This window comes from Anser anser, assembly GCF_964211835.1.
Source record: "Anser anser genome assembly, chromosome: 4".
Classification (NCBI taxonomy): Eukaryota; Metazoa; Chordata; class Aves; order Anseriformes; family Anatidae; genus Anser; species Anser anser.
In genome coordinates, this window is record NC_139724.1 from 47,488,053 (window position 1) to 47,512,054 (window position 24,002).

The window sequence follows — 24,002 nt, forward strand, 5'->3', positions numbered from 1 at the left end:
TAAAAATATTGTACATAAATGTACACACACACAATTTCAATATTAATGCCAATACTAACTATACTTTTCATTTCATTCTCTATATAAGAAACTTAAATTACTCTAACATGAAAATTGTGCATTTGAGCACAGCTAAGAAATTTAGAGCAAACAGCAATCGCTGGCTTATACCCATGGCAAAACTGTGTGTCCCAAGAGGAATCTTTAGGCAACTGAAATACTGGAAGTGGTATTGCAACTTCAGTAACGTTACAGGTACCTTAAAGAAGGCTGTAGCGAGGTGGGGGTTGGTCTATTCTCCCACGTGCCTGGTGACAGGACGAGGGGGAATGGGCTAAAGTTGTGACAGGGGACGTTTAGATTGGTTATTAGGAAGAACTTCTTTACTGAAAGGGTTGTTAGGCATTGGAATGGGCTGCCTAGGGAAGTGGTTGTGTCACCATCCCTGGAGGTCTTTGAGAGACGTTTAGATGTTGAGCTTAGTGATATGGTTTAGTGGAGGACTTGTTAGTGTTAGGTCAGAGGTTGGACTAGGTGATCTTGGAGGTCTCTTCCAACCTAAATGATTCTTTGATTCTGTATACTTGCTGATGGCAAGAGAGGTGAGTTTAAAAAAAAAAAAAAAAAGGCAAACACAAAACCAAATCAAACATAACTAAACTCTCTTTTAAACCTACAGTGCCATATCACTGGCCATATGACTGTGATCTTTCGCATAACCAACACATCTTCCAGACTATGGCCTGACTGTTGAGATTGGACCACTGGAAATCAAGAATTACTTCAGTCAAAAAGAAATACTCCAAGACAGTATACATCTCACTCACACTCTACTCAAGCAAAGGAGGATTTGACAATAACTAACTGAGGTTCAGCATAGAAGCTCAAGCACCCTATTGCTGAGCCCTTATTTAAAATCGCTTAAGTGTTAGCAAAAGCACTGTTTATGCAAAATTAATTCAGAATCTGGCTCCCAGAGCCTTGCACCGCCACTTGACTGCAGTTGTTTAAACTAGGTGTCTAAAATAGAAAGTTTGCCCTATACAATCATATTACAGTCAGTGAAGAGAGAGAAAGAGGACACCTGGTGTGAGGCAGAAAGGAAAAAATGACTTCTCGGGCCATTAAGTACCTTCTCTAATTCCTCTTTTTAGACTGCTATTGCATTTTTTTGAGAATGCTGCAGATGCACATACTCAGTTTCAAACACCACTCCCTTTATGGACTGTCCCTGTAACATGGTGGGACATGCAGTTCCTAAGCTCCTGAAGTTACAAAAGTTATCCTTAGCTCAAACTGGACACGTGATTTTAAACGCCTGAGCAGTATGACTGCACAAACCAAACTGAACTAGCACATATAAGTAGTTACTCCTCATTAGTAAATAATGGCTGGCAAACTCTCAGACCTGACTTTTGAGATAAAACTCCTTTGCGTCTGTCTGCTAATTCTTTTCCATTCCTTCTGTGCAAGTACTGCGAATCACTAGCCAGTTTAGTGTTGTTAAGAGAACAAAACTCTGACCATGTCCCAGACACCTTACAGTTCAACCTCACAGGTTTCAGTAGAGTTATGCTGATTTAAGAGAGAAGAGGCCCTCCAAGCCTTGTAACTGTACTGGTACCATTTGCAGTGGTGACGCTGTGCTCCTAGCCTTGACAGAGAGGCATAGTGCTTCCATCATGAATATTATGGAGGTAAAGGCACCCACAGGTTCACCCTCAAAATAGCGGTTCTGACAATGAACCTTTTTAACTACCAACATGACCACGTGCCACTGAAACCACCCTTTCCTCTTACAGATGCACTATTGCCAACCAGGAAGCGCACTCTGCTTTTTAGCTTTGGTAAAATAATCTCACAGATCAAATTCAATGAGTTATTTAGACAATGGTCAGTTTCCAGCTGCTTCTACAACCTTGTAATAATGTGTTTGCATATAGCATTTATGGGACGGGAGGAGAAGTGGAAAGAAATAATTTACAAGATGATTGGGACAGAGATATAATAGGCAAAGGATATACTACGATCAACGTCCAGGCTGCCCATGCTCACCCAGCACAATTAGGCTAAAGGCTCAGGTGAAAGGACTGTGCAACCAGTACTGCAAAATGAGTGTGTGTGACACTGCAGGCACGCCAAATCTCAGTAGGGAAGAGACAGAAAAGGACCCAAAAGCAGTTAAAATGGACCACAAACATTAAGAATGAGACACAACTTCCAACTTAATCTTTCTCCAAATTCACCATTAATGAGTGATAGCTCAATGACTCCTGATCTCTGCATGTTTTTGGGTGGGGATACTAATATACTTGACCTTGCTTTGCATCTTTTGATTATGCACCACTCCTAACTAACAGCAAGACAGCCCCTGCATCAGCGTTGGCTTGCTGCGGCTCTGGTAGGAGGGGAGGCGGTACAGCTTCCCACGGTGCAGAGAGCGGGGAAGTCCCCTGAGGCACCATACAAGCAGGGGAGCTGCTCCCCCCAGCCCTGCCAGCTGCCCTTCCTGCGGGCAATCCTCCACCTGCTGCCTGAGCTCCGCCACTCGATGCTGCTTTTGGGGTGTGGTGAGGGGCAGATGAAGAACTTGCCCTCATTATGGTCTTCTGAAGGCCAGACATGAGGTACAGATGTGCTGGGGGCAGTGGTTAACATGCCTGCAGCCTGTCATAGAAGTGTTTTCACAGTGTATGAGATACTCCCTCGTGCAGTATTCCTGTCCCCATGAAACCCAGCAGGATGGTTTAACACTAATATCAGTATAAGCAGACTCCAAGCTTGTAATTCCATCATACTGCCTCATGGATGCTAAAATTACTCTATAATTCTACTAATAAATATCAGGGTTACTGTACAGTACTTCAGCAATGTACTATGCTAAACCAGAGCTTACTCTGAATTGAAAGGACTATCTCTTTGGGATGGTTTCATCTTCATGGCCTCTCCAGTCAGTGAGCTTTCTGCCATGGCTGACCAGCAAGAAACCAGCTCATCCCAGCTGTCAAGGTCACTTTGCCAGTTTGATTGCCTCAGAACTGGGAACAGTCCCAGTATTACTGTTTCTTATAGGACAGCATGCTACAGATGTCAGCTTGCACAGTGATGCTGCACTGAAAGGACCCCATCTACTCAATGCCCTCAGCCTACATCAGTCTGCCCAAAAGGCTAGGAAGCATGCGACCTACTGGTCCTCGTCTAGCAAGTAAATCAAGTCTTGGCAGGAAAAAGCTGTGTTTAATTTAAAACTAAACATCTCAGAACCACTGAGAGTGATTTCCTATCCATCTTGTTGCATTTTTTAAGCATGCATTAAACATGTGCTCAGCACTCAACAGAAAATATTCCTGGCTACAAGCTCGCATTGCAACTCTTAGTTCACACAGCCGGTACAGTGCAAAGACACTGGGAAATGCCAGCCTTCAGCGCAAGTCCAGGCATTATACAAGTGGGATTAGATGGTTTTTCAAAGCTCCCCTGAACTGTGGAAGCCGAAGTGTGGGGTGATGTGCCAAAATCAGACAGTGAACCTGCTGCTTTCAGCCACTTCAGGTACATCTGAAATTTGAATGGGGGACCGTCGCAAATATGTGCTATTATGAAGGGTGCATATTGGTAGAGACTGACACCTAACTGCAGGTGGCTAGTCTAGCTGGGTGTCCCCTTCTAACCAATGGAGGGAGAGGAACCTGAAGAGGTGCTTCAGTTCACCCAACAGTAGGCATTTGGTCAGCCAGTTTGCTGTCCGTGCCAATGCAAAGATACTCTTGGAGTTGTGCTGCTGTGACTTTCAACTTCAAAGCCATATTCCTGAGCTAGATCGCGCGCCCCCAGGATAATTCTGTACCCCTCCCCTTCAGTGACAGCCATGTGAATACTTGGAAAAGACGCTCCGCAGATTAGTGCCCACTTTTGAAAAATATAGATCTTGGCACGCAAACAACAATCTCTGCATCTGAAAGCAGCATCTGAATTTGCTGATTGTGGGGGGAAAATCTTCTTTCATCAATTGATGAATATTCATCACTGCTGGTTTGCACACTTAATGGCCTTTGATGAGTTGGCAGAAGCTACCGTGCTATCCTGTCAGCCGTGGTTTGTTTTCTTTCTATCTATCAATGTTTATTGCTAAGATATGGATGTATTAAAACATTGAGAGGTAGGCAAAGGGATCTGGCAAAGTGAGAAAATGGTTTCCTTTAAAATGAAATATTTTGGTTTAAATAAATTGTGGTTGGTTAGTTTGGATTCTGACTACCTCCCATCTGAAATTCTCCACGGGCATCTTTTCAGCTCAGTTTCTTAAATAACATTTTACAAACAGCAATGAGGGCTATGGAAAGAACCTGTGGTTTGGTTTTCAGTAGATATTTTGACACTGGCGCTACTTCCAGAATGGAAATGTAGTTCTGCAGTTTTTCTTAATATATTTTGTGGGCTGAGTTCTGCTCCAAGTGCAGCAGATGGGTCTCTAGCCTGGTTGCACTGATGGGCCAAGTTTCATAGGGCCAATATGCTATACTTAATTACACAATGAAGTCAGCATTTACTGATATGGTTTTGCTGCATTTCATTCTCTGACACAATTAATACTATTTTTTAATTGAGGCAGAAATTTCTCCTGCTTCCAGTTTAGCTCGTGGTTAAAAAAAGAACAAGTTAAATGTCTATCTTCCAAAAAGCAAACGGAGAGCCCCTTGAAAGAAACTCTGCTAGCTCTGCTTTGGAAAGAAGGAAGAAATATGAAGGCCATGGTGCTGCTCTGACATTTTAAACTTTTCTATAAAAAAGGCCAAATGAAAAGGTCAGATCTGAATCTCTTCCCAGAAAAATGGGCAAGTCCTGGCTCAGTTTCACCCCATGATGACCTCTAAGCAACTGATCCCCAAGTACTAGAAGCTAAGCGCTGTTGCCTATCAGCATAAAGAAGCTCTCTAACAGCTGAACTGTGCTTTTGTATAGGAAAGACGGGACTGTTGGGGTGTGGGAGACAGAAGTCTCCTCCAGCGCACCTGTCAGAGCTCTATTGTCAAGAGGAGGTGCACCAACAGGTACTTTTTTGTTGACTGAACTGACAGTCTCACTTCAGTCTCTGGGAAAAACATGGAACATGTCCTCTTGGGATACGTTTCTGGGCACACGAGGGAGAAAAACATGTCTGGGAACAGTCAGCACTGGATTTGCCAAGGGTGAGTCATGCCCAATCCACCTGATTGCTTTTTGTGATAAATTGACTGGACTTATGGATGAGGGGCACCAGTGAACAACATTTAGCTGACTTCAGCCAGGATTCTGCCACTGTCTCACAATATTACTGTATTCAAGTTAGCGCGTTACCACCTGGATGGGTGAAAAAAACATTTGAACAACTGGGCTCAAGGGTCAGTGTTAATTAGACATACTCTACCTGGAGGCCAGTAATAGATGGAGTACTGCAGAAGTCCACCTTAGGGTCCGATCCTGTGCTTCTCTGACACATCTCCTGGCAACGCATATGAGCCAAAACTGTTGTTTGCTTTGTGTCAATATACAGTCAAATCCGGAGGCCTTTTCTCTGGGCCAGATCCTCAGTGGACACAAACTACAGTGATTCACTCATTTCCACAATATATAGCCAAGATTCACTATATTTTAGTACCATGCTTAAAAGACTGGCAGTGTTGTGCATGTGTGTTTTTTTTTTCCCCCCCTGAGAATCAACTGCTATTCCTTCACTGATTTAAGCTGCAATGATTTTCATCAAGTAAGCTTTTGACCTAGGAAGGGCAACAACTGTCAATAAGTTCTTCAATTTAACACCTCCACTCTGCTCTCAGCTTTTCAGCTGCCTGCAGAACTGATCCCAGTTATGCCTGAAGAGAAGAAACTCAGAGGAATGGAGCACCTTAACTTGTCTGTCAATCTGGGTCCACCCGGCTAACAGGCATGCTGATCGGCTCTTCACATTTTCTATTGATAGAGGCTCATCCATAGAAGCTCATTCAAAAGGCTAAGAAGGGTTAAAGAATGCTTTGGGCCTTGATGTTGATGCAACAGCAGTAAAAATGATTTGTGCAGAATGAGATCTAGTCTGAACTTGGTGCAGAAACACTACGTATTTTGCATTTTTAATGAAGATGACTAAATGTGGTGTTAATTTCTTATTTTTCTCCCTCCCCCTTTTCTTCTGTCTTGGTTTGCCAAACGTAGCAGCTCAATGGCATAATCATCAAAGCAACAGAGTGGAATAAAAGCTTACCTGCCTTTCCTGTGTTTATAAAAACAAGGCAAACATTTCAGTATGATATACTGACAGGCTCCAAATCTCAAAACACTGTCCAACTTCCTAAATCACTTCTTCTGGAATATCCAAATAAACTCATCTGCCTTTCTGCACAGAACACAAATCATTCTGGTACAAATGTACAGATCAGGTCTTAGTCAGTCTGGAGGGCAGGTCTCTACACAAAACAGCTGTAGGGGCATGAAAAGCTACAAAACATGCAGGCAGACAAAAAGAATAGCCATCACCACATGGGACAAATTCTACACACACACTGGTGTGATTATGAAGTGACTCCATCCTATCCAGCATGGTCACTCTAGATTTCCATCTGTGGAGCTGAGATAGCCATTTGGACAGCTACAGATAATCTAGTACTATTTTTTTCTTACCCTGCTCCCCAGTCAGAAGAAACTGGGAAGACGTGAAGGGGTCAAATAATGCTGCTCCAGAAGTAGGCACCGAACGCCAGCTGGTGCGTGTAAGCTTGTGTCTACAGATGCACTTGCAGACAGACATCTGAGGCAGAATCAAGTTGAAACTGTGAAATGCTGGCTATGCATAAGACAGCCTGACTTCCTTTTTCTTCCCTTTAGTAATTACAGAAGTTACTTGCCTTACAGTTGGGCAGGACTAGCCTTTCCGAGCTGATCACCCACGTGTGCTTGTTCTACCTATGGTACTACAGAAAGGGAGGGTCAGTGCATGCTTCTCATTTGCTCTCTCCTGCATTGCTGAGGACTACAGCAGGTTATCTACATGTGTCAATCAGCCTTCTGAGCTACAGCTCCGTTCCACTGTGCAGATCCTGCTCCTTCCCTGCTGGGCCTTGGCAGCTCTTTACTACCACAGCTCTGATCTGATCCACCATGGAGACTCCGGTGTGCACTTCATACATGTTACTGTACAGTAGCTGAACTTGTAAGCAACCTAGCCTATTTATTCCTTAGCCCCAGGCACCTAGTAGACCTCAATCTTAATTAACTTTATTTAAATGATGAGCAACTTTTGTGCCACTGTCAGAGCCAACCTCACCATCCCCCAGCAGCCCCTTTCAAAAGTGCTATTTAAAACCTCCACCAAAAACGTCCAGGTTCCCACTTTTTCAGAGCTTGCCATATAATGCACATACCTGGTAACTTCACAGTTATTTGTTCCCTCCACACAAGCATTCGGAAGTCCCGGGGAAGAGGAAACCACAAATACTCTTTCTGGGGGAAATGAAATAATTACATATTTGCATAACAAAGTGATATTAGCAAAATCTGTTCAGCATGTGAAGGCCAATCCCACACTTGTGTTTATTAGTTGCTTGGCTTTCAGGCTTCCCAGAATTTACTTACAAAAGCAATTTCCACTGCTGTGGCTCCTACATCCACTTCTCCTCGCTGTCATCTGGTGAATAGCCCCTGCAGCTTCACCTCAGCTTGCTCACACCAGCCCTCTGCACCATCTGTTTGCTTCTTTCAGGTGGGCTCCTGCCACCACATCCGTGGGTTAGTGACACCAGCTTTGCTCCCAGCAGCATGTGTCCAACCCCCCTAAGCCAGTCCCACTCTTACTAGACCCATAAGGTCTGACTAAGGTGCTCCCTCTGTGCCCCAAAAGCCATCACTCTACAGCAGCCTTGTCTCTTTTCACTGGATTTGGTCCATGACCCAGTCAGCAGACTCCACCGCTGTCAGCTCTGATGGACTCACTGATCCCAAGCCAAATCATTCCCCTGCATCCCCTATACACACGTTTCCATGTGCAATGCCATAAAGTTCATAACCAGCACAGGAGAACACTAAACAGCACATCAGCAAGCCGTGTTTGGAACTGCACTACACTGACTGCAAAATGACAAACTGTCTCTCCTCTTTCTTTAACTGGGGAACAACGTGGTGCTCTCTCCCATTACACCTCCTAGCTCTTGGTCTTAGAGATGCGTACAAAAAAAATCATCTTTCTCTAGGCAGTGTTGTTGGGAGAAACTTTAACCAAACCACTCCTGCGTACAGCCATTACATATATCCATTTTGCTTGCTTTTTTATGCTCTCTAGGCTGGGTGTTTGCTCAGGTGGCCAGCATCAGCCTTCCCGTTGGAGGTGCCTTCCCGGCATAATTTCTTCTCTAGGGCCCAGAGATCACATGTTTCTCTCATCACAGAGAACTTCTGCTGTGGGATCTATAATAACTCTGCTTGGAGTCGAGCTGAAATAAAACATGCCTCAAGCGAACAATAGCCAAATAACAAGAATGATGTTTTTTCTTCTTGTAAAGAGCATGTACTGCACACAGGGCTAATCTGCATGGCTTCAGTACATTCAGCACCTGTGTTTTTGTTTTCTTTGCAGTGGGAACAGTGGCTTGGCCTGCACTGCTTGTCCCTGCCTGCCTCGCAGAGAATTGCCCAAAGGTTTTATTCATTTTTAATCTGACTTCTTTTCTGTATGTGGGGAGTTGGAGTTAATGGAGGATTTTCCCCTACAACTTCTTTCGCTGATGGCCAAAAGGAGAACATCTAACAAACAAGTTGTATGCTCCCTGGAGATCTTGTTGTTCTTTACATGAGATAGGGGTCAGCTACTGAGATGGTACTGGCATCATCTGTTTCCTTCTTTCAGCTGTGAAGAGACAACTGGATTGGCAAGGCTGCAGCTGGAATCACGAATTTCAGAGTTCAGGCAGTGCCGCTGCATTTTCAGATACCTTATTAAAAAGCCATAAAATTTAAGTGTGGGGCTTAACTACCTGCATTGCTTGGGTTCCTCATACAGCTGGCCTTCCAAGAAACCACTTTTGGTCTGAGAATGAAAAGCTGCTGAGGCCTCACCAGACTTTCATTTAATGTAATACAAGACATTTCCAACTATGTCAAAGCATCCTGTTGTTATAGTTTAAGAGCAACAAACTTCAGATTTTGGTTTAAAAGGACATTTCAAAGCACTGTATTTAATACTAAATAATAGCCCTTACTGTGATTCTGTTTGTAGCTCAGGATGGAGCTGTTCATCACCAATCTCTATTTTTTAGCTTCACTTTAATATCCAAAATAACAACAACAAAAATATTCCGAACCTGCAAGGAAGACCAAAGATCCATGCTCCACATAAAAAGAACAAGACTACAATTTTGGCAGGGGAGTTAAAGCAATATAAAAGAATCCAAAACATATACAGGCTAATAGTATCTGTTGTCCATTAACTCATTTTTGCAGTTTAAACACGCTTGAAAAAAAACACACATTGGTATAAAGCCCTGAGTTCAGCGGGTCCTTTGCAAGGATGCACTTTCTCATCGATGCCTAAAATCATTTATCTTATGGCAGCGTGCCCACTCTGTTCCTGCAGTAAATGTCATGATCAGCAATGATACAGGGTTTCTTTTCAGAACAGAATACAGAAATTTCTAGTCCCCTTGCATTTATAGCAGGCAATAATTTCAGGCTGGACAGTTTGTATTTGTTTCTGCTGAAGAGTCACAGAGCATAGGAGCATATTCAGGGAGCTTTCATGTGGTTGTCAGTCCTTGGAAAGATTTTCTCTTGATTACCATGTGTTTGGCATGTCCACCTCGCAATGTGTCTACCCAAAGCTGAACAGTGACAAGATGCTGGGAAAACCACCACTGTCATTTTAGGGAAACTGCACTTAGTTGGTTTTAGGCACTATTCTGTTTGTCTAAGGAAATGAACCTTTTCTTTAAAAACACAAGCCAGACTACAGAAGTGTTTGGGGACAGATTTTCACTTACAGCAGAGGCTAGATTCAGTCCTTCAGACTGGCAAAGGACTATGACATGTAATTCATGAGCTTTCATTTGCGATAATGCTCTGGGGTCCTGTGTTTTGAACATCAGAAGAGACAGGACACCAGGAGATCAGCTCACAAGCAAGGATGGCTGAGAAGAAATCTAATGAGCTAACTGAGCAGTCAGTAATTCTGTAAGCCCAATGAGTACTATTCCTTTGTATCAGACATTATAGTTTACCTTTTGTTTCAAATGAGGTTTATCACTCCAGTCAGAAATTGCATGAAATTACAATTCCAAAGCATCAATTGCAAAAGATGAGGCTTCATATATCTTTACAGCCTTTCAGTTACCCGTCTTTAAGGATATACAGTCCACCGGTGTATTCACTGGCCTGAAAACACATAAAGCTCACTTGGTCATAATTCCCTTCCTTTTTCCTACAGATGTACACAGCACTCTATTAGACTCCTGGTTCTTCAACAGGATCAACACTATTTATCAACGAGATAAAAACAAAGGAAGTTTAATACATGGAAACAACTTCTAAAGTTGAAAATCTTCTTTTGTTACGTTTTACTTCACTAATTCTTTCCCCTTTTTTTAATATTACTACTATTATGACACGGAGATAATGCTCCAGGGACCACTTTCCAACTTAGGTTTTTAAAAATCATGTTGAAAACTGATTAGATTGGGGAAAAATAATGGCAGTTCATTTGTTGAGAAGAATGAAAAATGTAATTTTCTACCAATTGTCCCCTCTACCAACCTTTGGAATGAGCATTTCTTCCTCTCCAGTGTTCAAGAAAGGCAAAAACTAATATTTTCAGAACGACTCAGGCTCTCTGATTTAGTCTCGCAAAAAACAGATCCCAAATTCTAAGCTGTGCTATCAAGGCAATTTTGCTTTAATGCTATGAAAATATTCTATAAGTCAATCTCTAGCCCATCCCTTGAGCTGCCTCAAGATACAGGGGCTGCAAATCAAGACTGAGGCAACCACAAAGCCTAGTTTTCCGATGTGATGCAAGGAATGACGGAAATCTTTGCTTGGTACTGTTAAATGAAGAAAACACCTAGAAGCACCAAGGTCAGAAGTCTGCCCTAACAGAGCATGGTATTCCCTCTACAGACATACGTCTCCCACACACGGTCCCCCACAAAATCAGAGTTACCCAAGTCGTGGGCTTTTTGTCTTTCCGTCACCAGCCCTGCGAAGAGACACAATTTGTCTTTGCTTGTTTGCCCTCCGAGCAGCCTTTTCCTTTGGTATACTTCCAGCGCCTCTGATGTGAAGGGCTGCAGTGGGTGCCCGCCGCGGGCAGGGAACCTCCTCCCGCTGGCATCTGCTGCGTCTACACTAGGGGGCTCTGCTGACCCGGCGATGGAGGCAGAGGCCGAGGCCCCGTGGTGGAGGCGAGGCCTAAAACGTCGAGCAGCCTCGCCATGATCCCGGAGCTTCGTGTGCAACCCGGCTGCTGTTCAGGGACGAGCACGCCAACCTCCAGCCTGTCAGGGTGCTACGGGACGGAGCGCTCTGTGTAAAAGCAAGACGTTACAGTAAAAGATTTTATTATATTTGGGAAATGGCAGAAGTTCATAACATTGAAAGTTTTATGGGAAAGAAAACAAGGCTTCTAAGTCTCTCCCAAATTATTGCAGCTTTGAAGTAACAACTTTCACTTTGTAATTGTTGGAACACTCCCTTTCCTTGCAGTAAAGGGATCTTTAATGCGCCAACTGCTAAGACCAAGGCTCTCAGCCTTTTCCAAAGGGAACATGCTTGTGATGAGGCTGGTAGATAAACCCCACCCTATGGTAAGCCTAGCAGCATTGCTACCATCTTTTTTTCTTGTCTGGTTCCCTCCCTTGTCCTTTTCACAAATTCAAAGTGCTAAGGCCAGCAAAGATCATGAAAATCATCCAGTCCTTCAAACAACAAGGTACAGGGAATTTTATCCAGAGGCTGCCTTTCTGCCTTTGTTTCCTCTGCTTTCACCTCCACATCCTTCTTTTCTCTGTAATTATTTCTTTTGTTTCCTGCAAGTTCTTTCTGCCACTGAGCTTTGTGCCATTTTCCAGTAAGCAGACAGCTACATTGGTGGTTCTACCAGCTGGGTCATGTAAGTATGGGCAACGTACCCAAGTGCCCTGGGAAGGTAAGAGAGTCCCTTGGGCCATTGCACTGCTGCCTGAACTTCTGGCATGCTGGTACTAGAACAGCAGCAATAGCAGAAATGGATGAAAAGTGGCCTTCAAGGAGACACTCATCAAAGTGCTGCAGATTTCTTTATATTTACCAGTCTAGTGGAGTGATTTCCCTCCACTACCATGTGAATGACTTGGTCCATATTTAATGGTGTTAGCTGCTCAACACAAGTCCAGGTCTCCCTGAAAAAGGGACTCCCAGGAGGAATTTAAAATACCTCATTGTTGGGGAACTACAGGACAGTAGCTTCTTCTTTACTCCAGACAAGAATGCAGCACCTCCATCTGTCCTGGTCACCCTGCAGCCTCAGTAGTAGTGGGAACATTGGCTCCAAACCTATCTTCCCTCTAGGTGATTTTGCAATTCACACACCCCGTTGGACTTCACAGAGGGCAAAGCAAGGGGGCCAGATACATGGACTATACAGCAGTGTGGAGTCTTCTTTCCATGTTACTTCCCTTGAGCTAGGCAAAAAACAGCTCTAAACCAGCACAAAAATTCCCTTTCTTCCCCTAAACACAAGGTAAAGGTCTTTGTTTTTTTTTTTAAACTGTTTATTTTTCTTCCAAATGACTTTAAAGTAGCTAAAGGAATCATTGGGAGGAAAGGGGACCTTAGGGTCCTCTTCCGATGATATGGTCGTAGATAACCACATGGAAACAGAGATCTGTTTTAACAGGTGTCCGTGTTGTGTTGTCTCCTGGGTAGACCTGAAACAGAGAATATTACAGATAGGCAGTCAGAAGAGTCAAGGCATGTTTCTGTCATTTCATCAGTCTGCTTGTTCACTTGGAACATAAAGTTCAATAAATGCAACTAGGCTTGAGGATGGGGATTTCTCAATAGAAATTGATGTTCAGGTGCTAGGCAGTCTTATTTCTCTCTCTTGCACTGGCTTGCATAAGAAACAGCGTGGCCAGCAGGGCTAGGGAAGTGATTGCCCCCCTGTACTTGGCTCTGGTGAGGCCGCACCTCGAGTACTGTGTTCAGTTTTGGGCCCCTCGCTACAAGAAGGACATGGAGGTGCTCGAGCGAGTCCAGAGAAGGGCAATGAAGCTGGTGAAGGGTCTGGAGAACAAGTCTTACAAGGAGCGGCTGAGGGAGCTGGGGTTGTTCAGCCTGGAGAAGAGGAGGCTCAGGGGTGACCTTATCACTCTCTACAGGTACCTTAAAGGAGGCTGTAGCGAGGTGGGGGTTGGTCTATTCTCCCATGTGCCTGGTGACAGGATGAAGAGGAATGGGTTAAAGTTGTGCCAGGGGTGGTTTAGGTTGGATATTAGGAAGAACTTCTTTACCGAAAGGGTTGTTAGGCATTGGAATGGGCTGCCCAGGGAAGTGGTTGTGTCACCATCCCTGGAAGTCTTTGGGAGACGTTTAGATGTCGAGCTTAGTGATATGGTTTAGTGGAGGACTTGTTAGTGTTAGGTCAGAGGTTGGACTAGATGGTCTTGGAGGTCTCTTCCAACCTAGATGATTCTGTGAAAGAGAGTAATAAAGTTCTTTTAGCTAAGTGCAAGTAGGAACAACTGGACCATCATCTATCTGGTCAAAGAGAAAGTCCAGTTGCAAAGATCAAGCAGCTGGCACTAAGTCTGGTCAAGCTGAAACCAGCACAAGAGAAAAGTCCTACTCATTTCAGTTTGGCCTGCACTTTGTCAAAAGCTTTGTCTGCTTGAGTGAGTGCTAAAGAAAAGCCAAAACCAGATGGATCTCTAGGGTAGTCACAGGTTCGTGCCATGCAACCTGTGGGGAACACAATTGCTTCCTAGCGTGGCTGTTGGCATGTGAGGATCTTTCACGTAGACAGTCAAGAGCTGCTTATTTGTTACAGATGTTCTGCAGCTGCAGGAAGTTAGATTGGTGGCCCACTTTCAATGCAACCAAACACATTTTTAGGTAGGCATTTTTGAATTTCTAACAAACCGATGCACTTATTCTGAAATGCATATAATTTGATATTTTGTACTGTTACTATTCATACGCGACCATCTTTCATGGGAAGCACATCAAAGAAACCATCATGCTAGATCTGTTCTGCACAAACCCAAACAAATTATTGCCCAACTTAGTTCATGTTGGTTTTAAGAGTAACCAAATCCTGGGTGTGTTTGTCACATTCAATCTATAGTCCAAAAACTTCAGTTGTAAAGTTTAAAGAAGTGCAGTTAGCACCAAATGAACACAGTCGGTTTCTTACAGAAGGAAGCTGTCTATAGTGGTATTACCCATTCAGCTCTCAACAGAAAAGATACAAGTACACGTCATGATTTAATCAGCTTTCACCTATGGCTGAGAAAGGGATGTCTGGGTATGACTTCAGCATGTGAGAGCATTTGCTTTGTTTGTATTCAACTGTGATAGTCTCAATCTGCTACAAGAACAAAATAAATGGGACCACTTTCCTCAGGACTTCCCAAATCTTTTGTATTAAGGAAGAAGAGTAATGATAGTTCATACTGGGAATTCTGCTGGTTTCCGTTCACCTCTGCGAAAGTGCTGGGGTGCAAGATGGCCAGTGCTTCAGATGGAGGAACTGATTCTGCTTTCTGGATTTGCTGGTATTCAGTGGGCCCTGCCAGGATTTGGGATATTACAGGTGCTGCAAGCTGCAGCTTTTGTTTCAAAGCAGCTCCATATTTATTTACTTTTACCCACCTGCAGGCATGCTTCATAACAGAGGTTTGATTTTTAAGAGGAGGTGAATATAGGGACCACCAGCCCCAGTTTGCTTTGCCAACGTTTTAACAGCTTTTCCTTTCAGATAGAGGCATGTGTGATCCTCTGAGTAAAACACAGTGTCTTCCCACACCAGATGTACCTGCTGATATAATTCCATGCTCCAGTCCTCACATCTTCCAACCAGTCCTACTTTTCCTCCTCTGTCTGCTCACTTTCCCAATGTTTCCCCCTCTGCAACACTTCCAGGCAAGGCACTTAATAGAACACAGCCCCAATGTGCAACCTGCCCTGGCAGTGATGGCAATAGTTTCTAGTTCTGGTTGGAAGAAAGGCCAAGGAAATGGAGAAGGTAGAAGAGAAACCCAGCTTTGAAGACATTTCGCTTGTATCAGTCGATTCAACTTCTGGTTTCTTTTACAAGGAAAAGGCCTAGACATACTCAGTCGTAAACACGGTAAGTGAAGGTTATCCTTACAGGGACCAAAGCAGCTGTGTTAACAAGGGAATAGCATGTCTGGGTAAGCCTGAAATATTAGCTGCATATTGATAAAGACACTATTTGCAATCAGACTCAACAGTTTAGCAGTCAAACTCCATTGCATAAAGGAAATTCAGAATATTACAAAAAAAGACATTTACCTCAGGATTCACATTTATTATTTTCCCATCCCTTTTGTTCTTGAAGAGTAGTCCACAGGCACTTTCTGCAATCACTTTGTAATTTGGGCTGGGCTTTGAAGAGACAACATTTTTATTCCAGTTGTAAAAGCTGTGAAAATGTGAAATAGAAATGCTGTACTTCTAAGGAATGTCATTCTTCCAGCTTAAAGGGCAGATTCTGACCTCCTCATTCACGTTGAGTAGTTTCTGACTCCACAACAGCCCCTCTGAATGCCAAACATTCACTGAGAAGTGCAGGTCTACTGCATATTAGAAAACCTGTCCAAATGTTGCCGTATGTATCTGATCTCTGGCAAACCAAAACTGAGGCCACTAGCTGTCTCCTCATCTATTCAGTACTAGTGTTACTAAAAGATTCAGCACCCAGGATATAACTAGCGGGAAGTGGTAGTGCTTGAGAACTACTACTGTGACGGAAACAGCTCTAGAGACCACCTGAAAGTGCTTCCCGGACCACCACAGATCTGCAAACCAGATGTGGGAACCGACAGTTTCCCCTTTGGATCTCGCTGTAACTGTCTTTCTGCCTTACTGTTTTTCTTTCTCTTGTTTTTAATGTAATTATGGTAGTCAAGTTTGTGGATGTCTCCTCATGGGCCAGATACGGTAGGATGAGCTGACCTTCAGTTCCCCAGGGAAAATCCCTGCTCCCCGAAGAGCTGTGGGCGTCAGTCTGTGATTGATTCCAGAGCAAATCACTCCATCAAAAGGACTGGGTCACTAGTTTCTGACATGTCCAGTGCTAAACACAGAGTAGGAAGGAAACATCAGCTCACTATGTCAGATACAAAATGGACACGAAATGACTTCAGCAGCTAATCAGCCTTAGTTCTAGGTTGGAGGTGCTGGAAGTCCACAAGACTTCTCACAGTTCTGGGTGTTGACTTCTCCAAATTTTTATCTCCTGGCCTCAGCCCTTTTGAGTTTTGTACTTGGCACACACCCAACTAACAGGCTGAAATTCACACACTCATTGCTATTGCTTATTTATATGTAATTTTTTAAAATTTCAGATGTAACTGCAGATTGCATGATGTGATGATGCTGCTACTCATCTCTCACTGAGATACTCATTTGATCACTGAAACGGCACATTACATTTCCGCTACTGGTCAGACACGCATGTCTTTCACAAAAGGAGGTGGAGATGGGAATAAGTCAGGAAATCACTCTGGGTATAGGGAGGATTCGAGAAACTTGGAATATTCAGTGCCTTTTATTCTAGTGCCTTCTGCGAGGATATTCCATTCCAGCTAGAGAGAGCTTTAAAAGTGCCTTGAATTCTTCCTCACTCTGAAAGACTGTAAAAAGGTAGGCCTCGCTGTTACATATAATACCGAGCCTTTTTACATCCTGAATACCTCTGGTAGAAACAGACCAATGTACAATGACACAGAGAGGAATTTACAGCACCCTTGTGGAATTCATCCTGGCATCAGTGAAGTCAGGGGTTGATTTGCCACTGAAGTCAATGGCCCTGGATTACAGCCAGGTAACGTAAAATGGACTTAGAGGTGTGCTCAGCACAAACCTATGTCCTTGAGGCAGTAGGTTAATGCAAGTAGGATCCACCCTCTGGAACTCTGTGCAGACTAACACTTGGATGTCTGCAAAAAATGAGCAAAAGGTGGGTGGACATAATTCGTGTTCAGCTTAGTGGTAATAACTGTTTTGCTTTAACACAGTAGTTGGTCAAATTAGTTCATTCTCTATAGAATTATTTTATGTTCTCGAGTCCCCACGTTAAGCAGTTAGATTTTTTCACTGTGTAAATCTAAGATTATGGAAAGAATTATATACAAATTATTTGCGCAAATTCTTTTCACTCTCTACTCAGTTACATCATTTCATCCATGCATCTTTCCTGTCTCCCCTGGGACACAACTCTGTTAACAAGACCAATTGCACAAATAGAGGTTGTTCTGCTGGAAAACCACTACCAGATTAGGAAGGATTTGCTCTACATTAGCTAAGGAGGTGGGGGGAAATGTCTCTCTGCAAAGACTTCCCCACAGTCATTAAAATGAAATTAAACGTCTGAAGGAGGAAACAGTCAATTAGCTACCAGATAATAACTTCCTGCATTTTGCCAAGTTTCCAACACTACTCCTACAATACTTCCACATTCAAGTCACTGGGAACTTTGGATGTCCAGTGAAGACAAGATCAGGGCTCAGACAGGCTGTATGCTGGGGAATAAACGTCTAACACAAGCAGTTTTGTTGGGGACTCCTGCGCAATGACAAATTAGTTTCTGTCACATGCTTAGATGCTCGAGAGGAACCCACAGGCCACCGGCAAAATGAGGTGAAACCCTCAGAACTCTGTACTGATGAGTAAGAGAACGGGGCAATGCCCTGCGCAACTCTCCGGTGCCCTTCCCACACATGCGCATGTGGGAGTGCTGCACCCTGCACTGCCTGGCATTCCCGTGTCCTCTAAAACAAAGAGCAACAGATAACCTGGAGGCTGCTGCTATGAGGACGACTTTGGAGGTGTCTGGCCACAGAAAGGAATTTCCCCCTGCATTCCTTTACTCAGGTTTTTCACTGAGAACTGACGCAAGTGATGACATCAAGATTCAAGTAATCCTTGCACCCAGCTTCAGCTGGCAAGATGTTAAGGGCTACTGCTGCTAGAGGGCAGCATTACAGTAAGGTCAAAGCAATACATGAAAGATGGAAATGCGTCTAGCCAGGAGATCAGAAGAATTTTGATCAGAGGAACAAGGGATTGGAGAAGGCTTCTCTGGAGCAGCCTCTCCCCTGCCAGTTAATGTTATGGTGAAACTTGGTCGTCGGACTCAATGCATTCTACCAGGAGGATGTTGATATAAAAGGAGAGTGGAAATAGGGAGCTAGGCAATCTCATCTCATCCTTATTTCTTTCTGTAGAATAAATTCTAAAACAAACTTCGGTAGGAAGCCCTATTTATGAGTTGCTATAATCCCAATCTAACCAAACTGATTTTATTAGCAGAACTACATGGGGCTTTAAATATTTAAATTATCCTCAGATGAAAACATGGTATCAGATGAACAGGTTCAAAAGCCAAAGACAAAATTTGCAGTGTGCATTTTTTCTATTACTATTTTGTTTGATTTCCATGTGTTTTGGAACAAATGTAGCAGTTCTCAGCACGGCACTTAAGCATGTGGAGTACATTTTTTTTTTTTTAAACAATGACTTGTTGGTGCAGTGGTATAGAACAAGTAGCACACTGTTTGGGAATACAGACAAATATGCAAGCCTTGTTTTTTTTTTTTTTCATTCATTAGCTAATTTCTGGTCTGAGCAGATTTTCGTTCTGCAGACAGGCAAATGCCCTCCCAAAACACAAGAATATGAATACAGGTTTTTGTATCCTTAAAGTTATCCTTTGGGTACCAAGATGGCAGCACATCAAACCACATGGTGCTTACACAATGTCTTTCATCCAAAAATCTCTGGGTCCTTCTGTAAACACGCATTAAACCACTTGACATTCTTGCGAGATGTAAAGCAGGCTTTATTACAGCTCATCAGTGGCTGGGGGAGCCAGGGCACAGCAAACAGCGAAGATTTTTCCCTGGGACACGTGTGCTGAAGGCAAAGCGGTGAAGAACCCCAGCTGCCAGCCCTAGCCAGGAGATGGGATGCTTTGGTGGGAGTCCTGCGGCTGCTCACATTCAGGGAGCTGCCCAACTGTTTTGCCACAGCCAAATCCCAGGCAAGAAAAGGTCCCCTTTTTCTCCCCTTAGTCTGTAGTGGGAAACCAGCTGTGATGGAGAAAGGACTTACATAGCCTTATTGTAGGGGTGGAAGTACAATGCTTGGTGCATCAGGCCTGGACAGACTGGAGAGGGTTTTAGACACAGAACAGACCAAGGGTTGCCAATCACCATCTGACCAAAAGAAAAGAAGGTGTGTGTCTCCAGGGTAAGTGCTTTGTTGTCCCAGCTTAGTATTTACTATTTAAATCAGCAAAATCAGGGAGCGAGAACATAGTGCAAAGGTGTTTATGTCTGTGTTGGCCCACCTTTGATCCCATGGGGTTAAGTTATACTACCCAGCTCTTTCTTCCCCTCAGGATAAGGATTGGTTCCTTGTTTCAGTTCTCTTCCCACCCACACATACACTAAGATAAAACCATTCCCTATAGCAGACTGGGACTTCAGTCAAAAACTAATTATAAACAATGATGGCTCAACAACTTTTTTCAGTTTGTGGTTCTATGAATTTGCGATGCAAACTATCTGGCTCCAGACCCCCTCCTGGTAATTTACAGACCAGCTCTCTGTAGTTGGGCAGCAGCAGAAGGCTGCAGACAAGGGTTATAGGGGGATGCAGGACAACAAAGAAGAGCAGAAATGGAAATAAAACAAGGCAGCAACTCCTTTACCCTGATATCCTCCTCCTTTCTGCCCTCCAGAAGGAGTGCACTGCTAATCTTCCCAGTAAGGCTGAAAACTGGCATCCTGCGTGGTGCCAAACACGACAAAGTAGCAACATACTTGGATGGGATTTGGTCTGTCAGTCCTTCCAGAGCTTTCTGGTGTGAACAAGGTCAATGCCTCAGTGGGACATGACACTGTAATACAGCACACATGCCTGACTCCATGCCAACCATGGTTTTGTAATAAGATGCATGTCACAGACCTCTGGTTACACAAGAACAAGCTACTTTTTCCACCTAAGAAATTTTAAGATGTCCAATATTGCTTTCCCTTTTCATCTCAAAGCAGCTTGGATTGAAATAATTGCATTTACCAAACAATTGCTGAGGTAGGGTGAGATTTGTTATAGTACTTTGGGAAACCAAGGCAGTTTGATTTGTCCACAGCTACTGTGCACAGCAGCTAGTTTTGGTGGTTTCTTTTCCTGCTGACACGCTATATTGTCAGTATTGGATTAAAACCTGCTAACACTTAGCTAAACTCACATGGCCAATCTTCCAAACTGGTTGTACATCAAGAGTTACTCCAATGAACTCTTGTATACAATTGGAGAAATGAACGTCTGGTCCGTAGGACCTGTTCATGCCTTGGTTTCTTGTAGTCAGTGAAAAAGCACAGCACTTCCTGCTGTGTCTGCAGTTACAAAGCAGCGGTCACCACGGCAGATACTGCCTGACAAATCCTGTTTATGCTACTGGCACAGGGGGTAATGGGGTCCTCTGCCTCTAATCTGTGACAGGCTTCCCAGCTCAGAACTGCCATGCCAGAAAGAATCTTTTTGGCCTTGCCTTTAGCCGTGCAGTTCCCTGCATCTCATTACCAACCTTGGCAAACAGCCACATCAGCACTGGGGGCAGCAGATATCTTGGTTCCAGGCACGGGCACTGTGCCAGCCAGCGCTGACCTAGCAGAGGTGCAGCTTCTGGACAGCTCCTGCAGCAGCACTCTGCGGCCAGCACCAGCACCTTCTCCGCGCAGGTCCCAAACATGGCCTCACCTTCCAATCTCTCCCAGGCAGCAGCAGCAACCCTGTAATCCCACTCAGCAGAGGTCAGCAGCTCACCCGGCGTGTTCAACCAGCACAGGGCAACAGCCAGTGCACCCCTGCGAGTCACTGGGATCACATCTACTCCACGGCAAGGAAGCTTATGAATAGCAAGAGTTTGAAAATGTCTCACAGAGCTTGACTCCCCTTTTTTACTGCATGGCGTAAAAAACATGATTTACATACAGCAATAGGATCCAGATGATAATCCCATGCATCTCTGCTATCTTGCAACCTGCCCACTCTATCTTGTCATCCTGTTATGCCGCAAGCCATTGCACTTCACCTTCTATCAAACCTAAAGGTTTGATAAATTTCAGTCCTTATAATCTGTTTGCATGCATCAGGTTTGCTCCCTCAGAAGGATGTCATTAAAGTCACCAAAATCCTGACTGTTACATGAACTTTTCATTTCCAAATTCTTCCCAAGCTCTCCTCATCTCTGGGCACAACCATTCTTCCTGGGACCTGAACAAGTGCAAAGAAATGTTTCTACATTCAGCAGGGAACACAAGAACACTATGTTTGCTTCCAGGACAAGAAATATGGATTTTAACAATTCGTCATTGATAAGACAGAGCATATTGTTGCCTAAATGTACTTTTGAGTGCAAAAGATTTCCTTTCCTTTGTTGAGTTTGGACTGACAAGTAGAATTAGGAAATTAAACAAGAGAGATCACTACCTACATTTTAAAAATTACGAAAATAACCCAGAGACTATGTCACTGCCTTTCTGGGATGACCCATGTAATTCAGACACTGTTTCAGAACTCGGAAATGGTTTCCTCAAACTCTGGCAGAACTTCCACTGACAACTGTTCCTGCATGTATCTATAACATACCTCCAGACACTGGACTGTTGCCATACGCTGGAGTTTACAGAAGTGATTCTCCCAGGCTGTATACTGCTATATTCTTCTGTGCAAATAGGTAACATAACAAAACGAGTCTTTCCTCTGACAGAAAACATGAGCTGCATGGGAACCCATTAGCTGTGTAGCTCCATCTCTTAAACTCATTCCCAATTCTGAGAGTCCTGAGTCTCAGAAATCCAAGCAGAGGCTTGCAAGACTGACATCCTTTTTTTCACCACTGACAACGGGGGCTTTTTCCACCTCTGTGTCCCAGGTATGCAACACCCCACCTCCAGCAGCAGCCTACGGCGAGGCTGTAGCCCTCAGCCTGCTCAGCTTACAGTAAGCAGCCTTCAGTGCTGGCAGGAAGGCACAGGTGGCTGCAGGGCACAATGGTCTGAACTGAAGCATGCCTGGCGCCTGAGCTGCACTCGGGTCATCCTTTCTGTAACGCACCCTGGCTCGCTGTCACTGGCATCATGCTCCAAGGCGTAGGTCCAGGTGCTATTGCTTTCAGTGGATGTTAGCAGACATTCCCAGCATTGGAGCTCTTCAAAATATTTCTGGTAGCCAAGATGTTTTACAAGAAATCTGCTCAGTACTCACAGCATTGTTTGAACTTCAGCTGTGTATGGATTTTGCATTTCAGGATGAAGGCTAAGAAGAAGAAAAGAAATAAAAGCAATAAAAGGAGAAGAAATTCAAGTCCTCAGGGTTATAGGCTCGATCCCAAGAAATGATGAAACTACTGTCAGATCCAGAAGCTGTGCAGTAATCACTCAGAATTTATTATCTTATTAGTTCTCTCCATCTTTAAAAGAATAAAACCACCCAACACATTAGGATTTATGGCCAAAGAAAAGAAAAAGTTTTATCTTGAAGCTACACTGAAGAAGATAAAAAAGAGGCATGTAATTGTTGAAAGAACAACAGGATGAATAGCTTATACATATTGTGCAATTAATAATCACTGAAGGCCTGTTGGAAGTTGCATATAACTGACAGATCAACATACAAAACCCAAGTCCTTGTTCTTCTGTGTACCAGTAACAGTGATTGCATTAAAGTCAGCCACCCAGGAAAGGTTTTTTTTTCTTCTTTTTTCCCTAATGTGCCTTTTCAAAACATTTTGAGATGGGAGCAAAAAAGCCACCAACCACCACCATATAAGAATATCTGTCCTAAAAGTTTCCCTCATAGACAGGCCTTAGTGTTAAACAGAACACAAACAAAAAAACAATGTATGCAAAACATGCATGCATGGGTCACTCTGTCCCACTTCCACACCACGTGCTGTGGCCAGCTGAGATTCTGAAGGTGGCTCTGGAGAACAGGGGACTTCAAGTTCATTCACTATGGACTTAGTGAATCCAGTTCCTCACCACAGTAGACAAAGGAGTACCTAATTACCAGCAGTGAGATGGCAGAAGTGATAACAATCTTTCTCAGCAAATAATCAAGTCTAAGGGAAAGGTTTGGACTAATTATCTGAGGTGAGTTTCTAAGGCTGACATAGAAATGATGAATATTTCACAGCTGAACATTTGTCTGATTGTCACGTAGGTTCACTTACAAGCTTTCATCTTCCCTTAACGAAAAGCCGGAGTATGATGAACAACTGAAGCCTTGTTCCATCATTCAGCTAGTTTCTTCAGGTGCCAAAGATGCAGGTAAATGCCAAGACAGATTTCCAAAGCCTGACAGTTTCTTGCCTGATGGTTTCTTGTAGTAGGTGGTGTGCACCGCAGGGAGCTTCCATGGGGTTTTGAAAATCCCCCATGGCACCTGTCTTCCTCAGTAACACTTCTAAAAACAGCATCTTTAGATGTATGCCCAAGTTGCACTGAAAACAATACTTAAGTGCTTTGTAGAATCAGAGTCATGATAAGCCAAGATGAGCAGGAAAGTCTGGAGGAACTAAATAACAACTAGACAGGAAGGCGAGTTAGAGAAATAAATGTCAAATTATTATTGCATATCGATTCGGATACATGCATTTGTGGAGCTGGGCCAGCTACTCTAACGTTTTCCCTTTTGAAGGAAGCAGGTTTAACATCCATAAATTACCTTCTTGATCAAAGTTTGATTAAGCGTCT

The 24,002-nt window shown here is 43.7% G+C and overlaps 1 protein-coding gene across 7 annotated transcripts in view; it reads right to left on the reverse strand.

Annotated features, from left to right (window-relative positions):
- Window positions 1-8,607: 8,607 nt before the first annotated feature.
- The window catches only part of CFAP299 (cilia and flagella associated protein 299), a 215,361-nt gene continuing 199,966 nt past the window's right edge, over window positions 8,608-24,002 (reverse strand). For 2 of the 7 annotated variants that reach the window (XM_083835090.1, XM_083835095.1), the window contains 2 exons: window positions 15,529-15,658; window positions 8,608-11,538 (listed from right to left, as the gene is read on the reverse strand). In XM_083835090.1, the coding sequence (XP_083691216.1) occupies window positions 11,425-11,538; window positions 15,529-15,658 (244 nt within the window). In that variant the 3' untranslated portion in view covers window positions 8,608-11,424. Of the gene's footprint in view, window positions 11,539-12,427; window positions 12,921-15,528; window positions 15,659-16,378; window positions 17,178-19,465; window positions 22,564-24,002 lie in introns of those variants that run through there. The other 5 variants (XM_083835091.1, XM_083835092.1, XR_014583995.1 and 2 more) reach the window with 5 other exon arrangements.